This window comes from Mus caroli, unplaced genomic scaffold (genome assembly GCF_978045245.1).
Source record: "Mus caroli unplaced genomic scaffold, Mus_caroli_1 scaffold_18, whole genome shotgun sequence".
In the NCBI taxonomy this organism is placed as follows: Eukaryota; Metazoa; Chordata; class Mammalia; order Rodentia; family Muridae; genus Mus; species Mus caroli.
In genome coordinates, this window is record NW_028227273.1 from 16,026,361 (window position 1) to 16,041,229 (window position 14,869).

A 14,869-nucleotide genomic window follows, 5' to 3' on the forward strand; every position below is an offset into this window, starting at 1 on the left:
CTGCCTCCCAAGTGCTGGGATTAAAGGTGTGTGCCACTGGCTAAATGGGATGGAGAGATGGATCAGCAGTCAAGAGCCTGGATTGCTTTTGCAAGTATGTCAGGTGGCTCACAACGACATGTAATTCCAACTCCAGGGTATCCTCTGGCTACTGTGGGTGCCAGCACTCGTGTACAGACTCACACAGAGACAAAGGCACATCATCAGAAGACAAAAGGATTTATTAACTTTAAGTGAATTATTGGCTACATCATATTTGCTACCATATGTGTTTGGAAAATATAAATTCAATATGGGAGGCAACTTAGTTCATAAGATATGTAGAAACTGTGGTTAGCAAAAGCAGTCTTCCAGCTTTATATAGCAACCAATTTACCGGCGCATCTGTAGGAGTTTCTAAATGGGCTGTCATCTCAGGCTTGGTTTTTGTTTTTTCTTCTATCTCTTGTGAGACTCTAATCCCTATGATGATAAGGAAAGTACCTATCTCATTTTTTTAAGTGTTCTGTGCCCTTTGTAAAGCAGGTGTTCAGTTAACTGATGACAAATTAAAATGCTTCAAACTTACTTTATAATAGCGAAAAAAACTAGATTTCTGCAATTAATACTGCTCATATCTATTATCAAAAGTGATCAAAGATCTTCAGCATTAAAGAACATATAGGCTCCTACTTTATAGATGAACAATCAAAGCTCTGGATGCTTGGGAAATTATGACTTATATAAAGTGGTTTGTTTTATTTCAGGTTTATTATATTCAGATTTTTATTCTGAGACAAGCTTTGGGTTTCATAAGATATGGTAGAACTTTTAATGTACTGTGAATTTTGTATCCAGATACAAAACCCGGTGCCTCTTTATTCAAATGGAATTCTGTGATAAAGGAACTTTGGAGCAATGGATGAGAAACAGAAATCAGAGTAAAGTGGACAAAGCTTTGATTTTGGACTTATATGAACAAATCGTGACAGGAGTGGAGTGTATACACTCGAAAGGGTTAATTCACAGAGATCTTAAGGTAAGCAGGAACTCCACCTTGTTGGTTGATAAACACACAGTTTAATAACTTTAAAAATGTATCTTCTTTAGTTTTAGATTTGTGATTGGCAGTTAGTCACGATAAAATTACATCTCTCTAATCTGCTGGACCTAAAGTGGGTCTGGAATTTACCCAAATGCTGTCCCATGTAACTGCTTGGCATTTCTCCGAGGCCCATGAACTTATTGTGACCATGATCCTACTAGAAGTCTAGGTCCTGTCAGGCTATGGTCATTACCTCATTAAAAGCAAAAACACTCTTCATAGTCTGAGAAATTATTGTGGTTGCCAGGTCCAGCTGGCTGCCCTGACCCAGCCGCTGCTCTGCTCTACTGTGGTTCAGCGGCTGCACCCGAGAGCAGGCACAGAAGAGTCCATGGCTTAGTGTTGGCATGATTGGGATTTTCTGGCCCGCCATTAGGAAAACCATCCAAGCTTGCAAATATGCATAGCGTGTTTGCTTTTCAGGGTCTGGGCCACTAGGTTCATCAGTGTCCTTTTCACTAGCAACAAAGAAGAGGCACCAAACAGCTCTGTGATTTCCTTCTTTATCACAAACCTACTGTCTTAGTTAGGGTTTGTATTCCTGCACAAAACATCATGACCAAGAAGCAAGTTGGGGAGGAAAGGGTTTATTCAGCTTACACGTTCACATTGTGTTCATCACCAAAGGAAATCAGGACAGGAACCTGGAGGCAGAAGCTGCTGCAGAGACCATAGAGGGGTCCTGCTTACTGGCTTCTTTGCTTGCTTCCTTTTAGAACCCAGGACCACCAGCACAGGGATGGCACCACCCACTATGGGCTGGGCCCTCCCCCCTTGATCACTAATTGAGAAAATGCCTTACGGTTGGGTCTCATGGAGGCATTTCCTCCTCAAGGGAGGCTCCTTTCTCTGTGATAACTCCAGCCTGTATCAATTTTACACACAAAACCAGCCAGTACAACTGACCCCTTGTCAACTTGACACACAAACACATCGCTATTAAACCTCAACCCTTGGGATCCCTTGGGATCTTGATCCCAAGATCTAAATAACTTTAAAAGTCCTACAGTCTTTATGTATTAAAATTTCAATCCCTTGAAAATAACCAGTATCTTTTAAAATTCAGTCTTTTTACAACTCACAGTCTTTTAACTGTGGGCTCCACTAAAATACTTACTTACTTCAAGAGGGAAAAATATCAGAGCACAGTCACAATCAAAAGCAAAATCAAACTCCAACTGTCCAATGTCTGGGATCCAACTCACAATCTTCTGGGCTCCTCCAAGGGCTTGGGCCACTTCTCCAGCCATGCCCTTTGTAGCACACGGCTTGTCTTCTAGGCTCCAGATGCCTGTACTCTGTGCTGCTGCTGTTCTTGGTGGTCATCTCATGGTACTGCATCTCCAAAACACTGCTGTCTTTCACTGTAACTAGGCTTCTCATAGGTTCTCTTCATGGTGCCAAGCTTCAACTCCTTTCCATGACCCCTTCAGTCCTGGGCCATCAATTGCAGCTGAGGCTGCACTTTCACCAATGGCCTTCCATGGCCTCTCACAGTGCCAAACTTCAGCTGCTCTGCGTGATCCCTTCATGCCTTCATAACCAGTACCACCTGGGTGACTCTTATACATTACCAAGTCCTGCTGCAGCAAGAGGTACAACCTTGGCTATCTCTGGAACACAGCCTCTTTGTGCTTTCAGAAAACACTTCCCAGAAGATTTCACCTTAGTATTGCTGGCCTCTTCCTTTTTTTTTTTTTTTTTCCAAGACAGGGTTTCTCTGTGTAGCCCTGGCTGTCCTGGAACTCACTCTGTAGACCAGACTGGCCTCGAACTCAGAAAGCTGCCTGCTTCTACCTCCCAAGTGCAGGGATTAAAGGCGTGTGCCACCACTGCCCAGCTGCTGTCCTCTTCTTAATCACTGCTAATTTTTTAGTTCCAGCTAACCAGCACCAAAGTTAATATAAAGGTTTTGCTAGAGTAGTTCTGGTATCTTGCTAACCACAGCTAATTCTTCAACCCCCAACTAACCAAAACCACAGAATCTTCACAATCAAAATAGCAATGGCCCTGATAAAAGTCTTAATCTTCCCTCTGAAATTTCACAAGCCAGGCTTCCATCATTTGAACTGTTCTCAACATTATCTTCCAGGTTCCTACAGAACATCCCACAGAGCTCTTAACACCCAAGGCCTCTTCTAGCCCAAAGTTCCAAAGTCCTTCCACAGACCTCCCCAAAACATGGTCAGGTTGTCACAGGAATACCCCACTATGCTGGTACCAATTTTTCTTAGCCATACCAAGTCCTGCCTGATGGCTTTGCTCATGTCCTTCCCTGGAAGAGCTTCTGATGTCCCCTTTGGTCCTGATTCCTTTACTTAGCCTTTTCGAATCACTCTGCCGCTGCCCTTTCCTGCTCAAGGCAGAAGAGCCTTGTCTAGGTGGAACTTGACTGGCTGTGTATTCCACCCGTCTCATACATCATGAATGAGGAATACTTCCAAACAGTCTCTTGGAAAATAAGTATCCTTGTTTATAGCTGCTTGCTGAATCTAGTTAAAATTAAGTGGACTTCAAAACATAGGAGTTCTTCTGTTTGCCTTGCATTCATGAGCTTAATAATTTGATATTCAAGTCCACTCATTTCTAATATTTCTCTGTAGCAATATATGAAAGTGTTCCTGAAAGTTAGAACATTTTTAGGAATGTTATGTTCCAAAAGATAAATTATGACCAGGATGGATGACACATACTTGAAATCCCGACATTTGCGAACTGAGGGAGGAAGATTATGAGCTTGATCCACACAGCTAGATTGCATCTCAAAAACATTCTAATTTTCGTTTTTATCCAGTATTCCTTCACTTCAGTGTTAGTTGTACATAGAAATGAACAAGCAATTAACTTCTTACACATAACTCACTTAAAACCTATCACAACAGGCTGTGTGAGAACAGGGTCAAGAATGCCTTTGCCTTTTTCTGTAAAAGCAGATATGGAAGGAATTTGCAAAATGTGTAAGAAAGCGTCACCAAACCTTCCTGCTTAGGATATGCTTAGGATATGTTAGGATATGTTTCTTAGGATATGCTTAGGATATGTTAGGATATGTTTCTTAGGATATGCTTAGTATATGCTAATGTTTCTTAAAATCTGTTACGCATGTTAGCATATTCTGAAGTAGTCAACCTGGGAAAGAGAATAAGCCATGAAGCACTTACTCCACACGCTATATATAATTAATTATATATAATTTATAATAAATTAGATATAATATAGCTATTATATATTTAATATAGTTACTCTACTAAGTTACAATGCCAGTAAATGAGAAGTTTGAGTATTCCTCCCAGGCCCTCCTCAAAGTGCATTACGAGTTCTGGAATGTACTTCCTAACTCGTCTGCCAGCTTTCCTGCATCTGCTCTGGCTGGGTTGTGTGTCACGAAGTGGTCTTTTCTTGAGGTCTTTTCCATTTACAGAGAAGGTCTTTCTCTGGGTGTAGTTCATCCTGATCTGAGATCCTTTCATGAACATTTTTTTAAAAACTGATAATGCTGCTTCCTCGCACCTCAGAAAAGAGTAGAAAGACATGTTTGCAGGTGTCTCCCAAAGGACAATGTTTACACGGCAGAGCCATTCTTACATGAATCCTCTAGGAGTTCAATTCATACCATGTTAGAATCTTAAGCCGTAAGCCTCATCAGTCGGGGCATAGTGGGTTTTAGAGAGAGGGCTTCCTCTGGTCTCTGTATCTTAACTTGGTACCAGAGGGATCAGCCCTGGCCGAAACCTCAGAGCAGTCCTCTGCTCCCTGGATGAAGGTGACACTTCTTCCCTATCTCTTAACCTTAACACTGTATCTGACTAAACAAGGAGAGCGTCACACATTGTGTTTTCTTTTTAATAAAAAGCAATCTGATATTATTCCTTGTCTCATCCAGCTTAGCTGTTTACACAGCTTCAGCCTCCTGTTTCTCAGAGTTGGGTTGCAGCTGCTGTTCTGAGGTAGCGAGAGCTACGCCATTCATCTGTGAATATGGACCTGTGGACTTCAGTTTAGCTTGGGAATGATTGTCTCTCCACGTCAATCACAAACCAATCTGCTGCTTCCGTGACTGACTTTAGGTTCACATCAGCTGACTGAACTTGGATCTCATTGCTAAGTTTTGCACAGGGCTCCTCAGAAAGCTCCTTTTGGCCTTTCCTGGGCTTCCCACCTTATCCCTCTCTCCTTACCTAGGCCCTCTCATAGGTGTGTGTAATGTTTGGAAGAATGGCAAAATATTAATTTTGTCACCAACAATCTTCCTGTTTTCAGTCAGTGCTGTGTAGTTATTTAGCACATATGGCCACTCTTATTTGTTGTGTGTGTGTGTGTGTGTGTGTGTGTGTGTGTCTTTGTTTGGGCTCAGTGGGTAAAGATGTTTGTTGTACAAGACTAGTGATCTAAGTTCAACTTCTGGAGCCCACATATAGGTGGAAAGAAAAAATCTGATGTTTTGGTTTTAGTTCCCATCGGATCCTGAGTCACATCTGCAGATGTCCCTCAGGTGGAGGCCCAGCCCTGTTTTGGGATGGGGAGCTCCAACCCCTTTTCCTGTACCTCTTACTGGGCTAGGGTGTGTGAGAGCAAGGAGCCATACTCACACCCACCCTCCAGTCTGGATCCCTCTTTTGGGACCCTGCAAACTGAAATTTTCTCTTGACAGCTGATCTGATGTTTGGAAGCAGGTATAACCCAAGCCACCTTTGCTGTCATTTAAAAGTCTTTTCTTTCTTTCTTTCTTTCTTTCTTTCTTTCTTTCTTTCTTTCTTTCTTTCTTTCTCTCTCTCTCTCTCTCTCTCTCTCTCTCTCTCTCTCTCTCTCTCTCTCTCTCTCTCTTTCTCTCTCTCTCTCTTTCTTTCTTTCAAAGCCTACAGCACCTGGTATTCCCAGGTGGTCTCCCATCCAAGTACTAACCAGGCCTGACCCTGCTTAGCTTCCGAGATCAGACAAGATCGGGCGCATTTTCATTCTTCACTTGGTAGTTTTAAAGACTCAAGGTTTTAAATTCCCTGGTTTGGGAAGCCTGCGGAAGGATAAATGCAATCCATACAGACCAGCACAAAAAATAGTTGGGGCTGGGTGGTGGTGGTGGCGAACAATGTTAATCCCGGCACTCTGGAAGCAGAGGCACACAGGTCTCTGAGTTCTAGACCAGTGTGGTCTACAAAGTGAGTCCTGGGACAGCTGAGGCTATACAAAGAAACCCTGTCTCATCCCCAAATGTAGTTGGGACCTGTGGTAATAGTTGGTCCAACTGGCATATGGTAATTAATTTTTTTCTATAGCCAGGTAATATATTTTTAGTAGATGAAAGACACATTAAAATCGGAGACTTTGGCCTTGCAACAGCCCTGGAAAATGATGGAAAATCCCGAACAAGGAGAACAGGAACTCTTCAATACATGAGTCCAGAACAGGTAAAGCCCTTTCATTTCTATTTAATTCCTCTTTAACTTCTCTGTCTCTCTCTCTCTGTGTCTCTGTCTCTCTCTGTGTCTCTGTCTCTGTCTCTCGTATGTACAAGTTTATGTAGGTGTGTGTACACGTGTGTGGTGTATACATGCTTTTGCATGAGCATATAGAGGCCAGAGGTTGTGTCAGGATGCCAGGAATCTTGTCTGATTGTTCTCCATCACACACACACACACACACACACACACACACACAGTAGGGGGGATATCTTATTTTCCAGGACCATTTGTTGAAGATGCTATCTTTTCTACAAAGTATGCATTTGGCATCTTTGTCAAAATGAGGGAGATACATGGGTTTATTGTGGGTCTCTTATTCTATTCAATTGATCCATATGCTTCCTCTGTGTCCCTTTCATGCATGTTTGTTACTAAGTCTCTGTAATATAAGTTAAAATCAATTACAGTGATGTCTCAGGTAATGTTCTTTTTACTTAGGATTTTTTTTTTTTTTTTTTTTTGGCTCTCTGGGGTCTTTTATTCTTCCATATGAATTTTAAGATTTTTTTCTTTTTGTTAAGTATGTTATTGGAATTTTGATGGGGATTACAGTGAATTTGTAGATCACCTTTAGTACTATAGTCATTTTTAATATGTTGATTCTGCTGATTCACAAGCATAGGAAGTCTAGGTTTCTCTGTGTAGCCCGGGCTGCCCTGGAACTCTGTAGACCAGGGTGATCTCAACTTAGACATTCACCTGCCTCCGCCTCCCAAGTGCTGGGATCAAAGGTGTGTACCACAATACGCGGTATAATTTTTTTGAAGCTATCATCAATAAAATTGATTGATTCTTTTAACACATTCATTACTGAAACATAGAAAATCTACTCATTTAAAAAAATTATTTCATGTGAGCTTGCCTGTATGTATGTATTTGCAACATTTGTATGCCTGGTACCTGTAGATGCCAGAAGAGAATGTCAGATCCCTGGAATAGGAGATAGAGATTGATGAACCACCATGGAGATGCTGGGAATTGAACTCAGGTTCTTTGCAAAAGTAGAGACCTGGGTGATCTCTCCAGTCCAAAACTACTGATTTTTGGATGTGGACTTTGTAGCCAGTTAGGAATTTTTATTAGAAAATTTAGAGTCTCTTATATACAGTATGGTATTATTTAAAAATATGGATTTGGCCTCTTTTCCTGTCTGAATTTCTTTCCTAGCTTTCTCTTGTCTGGCTAAGAGTTCAAGAACTAGGTTGAATGCAGGTGGCGAAAGTCCATCCTGTTGTCTGACTCTTAGTGTTGATGGAAATGGTCCTGATTTCGCAATTTGGTAAAAAGTTAGCTGTAGGTTTGTTTTATATAGCCTCTATTGTGTTCCTTCTGTTTCTATGTGATGGTTAACACTAGTGCCCAACTTCATGAGATCCAGATAAACAGGCATTTTTTTGTTTCGTTTTTTTTCCCAATTATTTATTCTTATTCACTTTAGATCCCAATCACAGCCTGCACCTCCCCCAGTCCAGCTCTTACAAATCCCTACTCCCAATATCCCCTCTCCTTCACCTCAGGGAAAGGAAAGCCCCCGCTTGGGTACCACCTCCACCCTGGGACATCTAGTCCCAGAAGGCACATCCTCTCCCTCTGAGGCCCAACTAAGCAGTCCAGGGAAGGGAAGGGAGCCAATGCAAGGCAATGGAGTCAGAGATCCAATTGTTAGGGGACCCACATGAAGACCAAGCTGCACATTGGCTACAAATGTTCAAAAGTCATTTTCATGTAATATATCACTTATAGCTATTGTTTTCTTGAAAGGCATGGAGACTTCTATTAGGTGAGTAACAAAAACATGTATTTCGGCTTTCAGTTATATTTAAAGCACTATGGAAAGGAAGTGGACATCTTTGCTTTGGGCCTTATTCTAGCTGAACTTCTTCACACGTGCTTCACGGAGTCAGAGAAAATAAAGGTAAAGACGTTAAGAGTGAATCCAGGGACTAAAGCGTTGGCCATCCTCAAGCACCATGGTCTTGCCATTCGTTGAGGCTGGGTGTGACCACGTTAGCTTCTGGTTGTAAGTGAAACATATGCTTCCTCTTTCAAGTGTTGCCAGCCATTCCGCTATAGATTAAAAACGTTGGCTTTCTTTAGAATACGTGTATAGCCCGTAAGATTCCCATTCATGTTTGCTAACAACATCTGGCAGATCGGAGGGAAGTTTCTGCTCTAAGTGCTACCTGGATATAAAGAGGAACAAGCCAGTTTCTCAAGGGATTCATTTTGTAAGAGGAAAGAAAGATAACATCAGAGAATGACCAATGTTTTTAGAAGACAGAAAGTCTGTGGGAACAGGTAAAAATCTTTCCAGAAGTCTGGATTTAGGTTTCATGGAAGCATGTAAGTTAGGTACTGAAGGGTCAGGTTGTTTGTTGGTTGGTTTTTTTTTTCTGGTTTTTTTTGGGGGGGATTATTTAAGGGCATACATACACACACAAATACACACACAAACACATACCCACACACACGTGCATGTGTACATGTGCTCTGGTATGCTCATGGCAGTCAGAAGACAACCAGCCTGAGCTAGCTCACTCTACTGGTCTGAAATAAAAAGCATGTAACCTCGCATAGAGATAAGAATGTGCAGTGTGTGCTGGGACTAACAGGTTGGGTATGGTTTTATCTGAAGCTGGTGACTGGTGGGGCTGGAAAGGGTGTGGGCTTTGTCGTGTAGGTGGTGGGGAATCACTGGAGACAGCAGGCTATTGGGCATCCTAGTTGGAAGCTCAGGAAAAAAAAGGCTTGCCTGGAGTCTAGAGCCTGATCTTCCCTAAAATAGGGGTGATGGCGGGGTGTACTGCCTAGCATTCCAAACAGAGGGAAATGATGAGTCTTGTGCACCAATCTATCGCGTCAAAGCATTGAATGTTAAGGATGGTCATGCGATTGCAGTAGGCTTGGGGAGGGGCGTTTTGCTTGCTTCTTAGACTAAAGAGTCCGCCCTACATTTTAGAAATCTTCTAGATTTAGTGTGTCTCCAGGTATTACTGTGTTTAGTTTTTCTTCCCATGTCAATCACTGCCTAGTAAATACATCTATTTGTGGTATTTCAGTTTTTCAAAAGCCTAAGAAACGGCATCTTCTCCAATGATATATTCGACAACAAAGAAGTAAGTCCTTGAAAGCTATCAGGTTGATTTTTTTCCACTATTTTCTTTCCCAATACTGACTCTTACCTATCATTAACAGATAAGCCTTCTAAAAAAATTACTCTCAGAGAAACCCGAGGACCGACCTAAGACATCTGAAATCCTGAAGACCTTGGCTGAATGGAGGGACATCTCAGAGAAAAAGAAAAGAAACACATGTTAGGGCCTTTCTGAGAAAACATTCCTCTGCCGTGGTTTTCCTTTAACGATCTGCAGTCTGAGGGGAGTATCAGTGAATATTGTCCTTCTTTTCTTAATACCACTCTCCCAGACAGGTTTTGGTTAGGGTGACCCACAGACATTGTATTTCTTAGCCTATGAAAAAGTATGCCCATTTCCTCAATTGTTAATTGCTGGGCCTGTGGCTGGTTAGCTAGCCAAATATGTAAATGCTTGTTTCTCATCTGCCCAAAGAGAAAGGCAGGCTCCTGTGTGGAAGGTCACAGAGCCCCCAAAGCCAATTGGATGAGGAAGGACTCTGGCTTTTGGCATAAAAAAAGAGCTAGTAGTCAGAGCTGGGGCAGAAGGTCCTGCACACAGACAGACAGACAGACAGACAGAGACACAAAGACATGGACTAGAATGGACGAGGGAGGAAAGGAGGGAGGGAGGGAGAGAGAGAGAGAGAGAGACCATATGGAGAGACAAAAATGGCAGAATAGTAGGTTTAAGTTAGCTGGGCTACCTGCGAGACTGCCCCAGAAAACAGGCCAACAACCTTCCTTGCTATATAGATGTCTCAGTGTCTTTATCATAAACACCAAGCAGGACTGCTAAAAACTCTGCAATAGGGTTTTTTCCCTGTTACTTCAAAAGCAATCTTACAAAGTTATTTTTTTTTGACCATTCCATACATGTATTGCGTTCTGATCCCACTCTGAGCCCTCTGCCATTCGTGCCTTCTCTGTCATGTGAACTGTGGCCTCTGAATGTGGGGGTCCAAGTTAACCCTCTGCCCTTGAGTGGCTTCGCTCAGATAGTGCTTGTGATGGGAGAAGTAATGAGAGGCTGGCGAGGATGTGCAGAAAGAGGAACACTTCTCTACTGCTGGTGGGATTGCAAGCTGGTACAACCATCCTGGAAGTCAGGTTGGAGGTTCCTCAGAAAATTGGACACAGTACTACCTGAGGACCCAGCAATACCACTCCTGGGCATATACCCAGAAGATGGTCCAACATGTAATAAGGACACATGCTCCACTATGTTCATAGCAGCCTTATTTATAATAGCCAGGAGCTGGGAAGAACCCAGATGTCCCTCAACAGAGGAATGGATACAGAAAATGTAGCACATTTACACAATGGAGTACTACTCAGCTATTAAAAATGAATTCATGAAATTCTTAGACAAATGGATGGATCTGGAGGATATCATCTTGAGTGAGGTAACCCAATCGCAAAAGAACACACATGATATGCACTCACTGATAAATGGATATTAGCCCAAAAGCTCCAAATAACCAAGATACAATTCACAGACTACATGAAGCTCAAGAAGAAGGAAGACCAAAGTGTGGGTGCTTTGGTCCCTCTTAGAAGGGGACCAAAGTATTCACAGGAGCAAATATGGAGATATAGTGTAGAACAGAGACTGAAGGAAAGGCCATCCAGAGACTGTCCCATATACAGAGACTGGGGATTCATCCCATACACAGTTACCAAACCCAGACACTATTGTGGATGCCAAGACATGCATGCTGACAGGAGCCTGATATGGCTGTCTCCTGAGAGGTCCTGCCAGAGCCTTACAAATACAGAGACTGATGCTCACAGCCAACCATTGGACTGAGTGTGGGGTCCCCAATAGAGGAGTTAGAGAAAGGACTGAAGGAGTTGAAGGGGTTTGCAATCCCATAAGAACAACAATATCAACCAAGCAGACACCCCCCCCCCAGAGCTCCCAGGAACTAAGCCATCAACCAAGGAGTACACATGGCTCCAGCTGCATATGTAGCAGAAGATGGCCTTGTCATGTATCAATAGGAGGAGAGGTCCTTGGTCCTATGAAGGTGTGATAGATGCCCCAGTATAGGGGAATCAAGGGCAGATAGGTGGGTTGGAGGAACACCCTCATAGAAGCAGGGGGAGTAAGGAAGGATATGGGGATTTCTGGGAGGGGTGGAAACTAGGAAAGGGGGTAACATTTGAAGTGTAAATAAAGAAAATATCCAATAAAAAAAAGAAAAAACAGAAAAAAGAAAAGAATAGTAATAAAATGGTACAGGAAGTACAGTTGTATTGCAATAAACCTACTGTTGGGCTTTCAGGACTGGTTTGTGGGAGGAATGTGGAAAAGTTTGAAGCACCAGGCTAGAGAAGTCCTCAAATGGTATACGTCAAACTTACAGTGGTAGCTCAAAAGTCTCCTGAGAGGCCCTGCTTGGAGTTAGCCTTGTAGAGGTCCAGTCTTTCCTTGTTGTTCTTTCAGACTTGCTTTGTAGAATATTGGTAGTTACCTTGTGCCTTTGTATGCTGTAATAGTTGTTTTATAGGGCCTCACAGCTAAGAGTTTCTCCCTGCTTCTCAAAGCACTTTGGACCTTTGAATGGAGTTGAGTATTAAGATTATGGGAATTTCTGAGGTGGGACTGAAAGCATTTTGCATTATGAGATGGCCATGAGCCAACAGAGTCTTGGACACACTCTTCCACTGTCAACTGAGGCTTCTGCCAAATCTTCCCTGTCATGAAGGATTGTATCATCTGAAATTGAGTCTAAATAGATAAATAAATAAATAAATAAATAAATAAATCTCTCCTCTCTTAAGTTGCATCTGTTGGGTTTTTAGTGACAAGAAAAGTAGCTAACATACTGTTTACAGAAGCCATGTCAACAAGAAGCACCCATAATGCCTTCAAAGGGAGAATGAATTTGAAATGCTATTTACTTATTGGAGAATGAACTGAAGCTAGATGTAGCAACAGTATAGTAACAGCATGTTAAGAGAAAAAAATATTTTAAAAATGTTTATGGAAGGAAATCATTCACAAGTTGATAGAACATTCCAGAGCATACAAAACAAAATCATTTTTAAAGATCCCCTCCCCACTTTTTGGAATCTCAATAAGTAGGACAAGCTTTTACGCAAGGGGTTTGCCATCAGAACGCAGGTGTTGTGAAAGCCACCGCTAATTTAAAGCAAAAATGGGAAAGGAAAAATCTCACATCAACATTGTCTCCGGCAAGTCCACCACAACTGGCCACCTGATCTACAAATGTGGTGGAATCGAACAATCGAAAAGTTTGAGAAGGAGGCTGCTGAGATGGGAAAGGGCTCCTTCAAGTACGCCTGGGGCTTAGACAAACTGAAAGCTGAGTGTGAGCGTGGTATCACTATTGACATCTCCCTGTGGAAATTCAAGACCAGCAAAAACTATGTGACCATCATTGATGCCCCAGGACCCAGAGACTTCATCAAAAACATGATTATAGGCACATCCCAGGCTGACTGTGCTGTCCTGATTGTTGCTGCTGGTGTTGGTGAATTTGAAGGTGGTATCTCCAAGAACAGGCAGACCGGAGAGCATGCTCTTCTGGCTTACACCCTGGGTGTGAAACAGCTGATTGTTGGTGTCAACAAAATGGATTCTACCGAGCCATCATACAGTCAGAAGAGATATGAGGAGATTGTTAAGGAAGTCAGCACCTACATTAAGAAAATTGGCTACAACCCTGACACAGTAGCATTTGTGCCAATTTCTGGTTGGAATGGTGACAACATGCTGGAGCAAAGTGCTAATATGCCTTTGTTCAAGGGATGGAAAGTCACCTGCAAAGATGGCAGTGCCAGTGGCACCATGCTGCTGGAAGCTTTGGATTGTATCCTACCACCAACTCGTCCAACTGACAAGCCTCTGCAACTGCCCCTCCAGGATGTCTATAAAATTGGAGGCATTGGCACTGTCCCCGTGGGCTGAGTGGAGACTGGTGTTCTCAAACCTGGCATGGTGGTTACCTTTGCTCCGTCAATATAACAACTAAAGTCAAGTCTGTTGAAATGCACCATGAAGCTTTGAGTGAAGCTCTTCCTGGGGACAATGTGGTCTTCAATGTAAAGAACGTGTCTGTCAAAGATGTTAGACAAGGCAATGTTGCTAGTGACAGAAAAAGTGATTCACCAATGGAAGCAGCTGGCTTCACTGCTCAGGTGATTATCCTGAACCATCCAGGCCAAATCAGTGCTGGCTATGCTCCTGTTCTGGATTGTCACACAGCCCACATAGCATGCAAGTTTGCTGAGCTTAAAGAAAAGATCGATCATCGTTCTGGTAAGAAGCTGGAAAATGGCCCCAAATTCCTGAAGTCCGGTGATGCTGCCATTGTCGATTTGGTCCCTGGCAAGCCCATGTGTGTTGAGAGCTTCTCTGACTATCCTCCACTTGGTCGTTTTGCTGTTCGTGACACGAGGCAGGCAGTTGCTGTGGGTGTCACCAAAGCTGTGGACAAGAAGGCTGCTGGAGCTGGCAAAGTCACCAAGTCTGCCCAGAAAGCTCAGAAGGCTAAATGAATATTACCCCTAACACCTGCCAGTCTTAATCAGTGGTGGAAGAACGGTCTCAGAACTGTTTGTCTCAATTGGCCATTTAAGTTTAATAGTAAAAGACTGGTTAATGATAACAATGTACCGTAAAACCTTCAGAAGGAAAGAATGTTTTGTGGACCATTTTGTGTGTATGTGTGTGTGTGTGTGTGTGTGTGTGTGTGTGTGTGGCAGTTTTAAGTATTAGTTTTCAAAATCAGTATTTTTTAATGGAAACAACTGGACCAAAAATCTGTCACAGAATTTTGAGACCATTAAAACAAGTTTAATGAGAAATCTGTGTTGGTCAATGCTGAAAGTTAACTGAGTGTATACAACAAAGGTACTGGGGTCCCCATGGTATGTTCTTAGGGATTGAGTTCTGGTTGTCTGGGTCTACCCAGAACTGAGCTATTTCAAAGGCCATTTTACAAACTAAACAGGGCTGATTTGGGTTAACTTCAAAATCTTACTGGTTAGGACAAAGTAATTTAGATGTATCAACCCAAGGTGTGGTACATAGTTGGGGGCAGACAGTTCTGGTTGTCTGGGTCTACCCAGAACTGAGCTATTTCAAAGGCCATTTTACAAACTAAACAGGGCTGATTTGGGTTAACTTCAAAATCTTACTGGTTAGGACAAAGTAATTTAGAT

General features: G+C 42.5%; 1 protein-coding gene and 1 pseudogene across 1 annotated transcript in view; both read left to right on the top strand.

The window, feature by feature from the left end:
- Eif2ak2 (eukaryotic translation initiation factor 2 alpha kinase 2) overlaps nt 1-11,004 on the top strand; it is a 28,176-nt gene extending 17,172 nt beyond the window's left edge. The window contains 6 exon segments of the mRNA XM_085833196.1: nt 838-1,018; nt 6,358-6,489; nt 8,357-8,458; nt 9,603-9,659; nt 9,739-9,834; nt 9,837-11,004. Coding sequence (XP_085689322.1) covers nt 838-1,018; nt 6,358-6,489; nt 8,357-8,458; nt 9,603-9,659; nt 9,739-9,834; nt 9,837-9,872 — 604 coding nt within the window. The 3' untranslated portion in view covers nt 9,873-11,004.
- A 284-nt stretch (nt 11,005-11,288) lies between these two features.
- LOC110312710 (elongation factor 1-alpha 1 pseudogene) lies at nt 11,289-14,316 on the top strand (annotated as a pseudogene).
- Nucleotides 14,317-14,869: the final 553 nt, after the last annotated feature.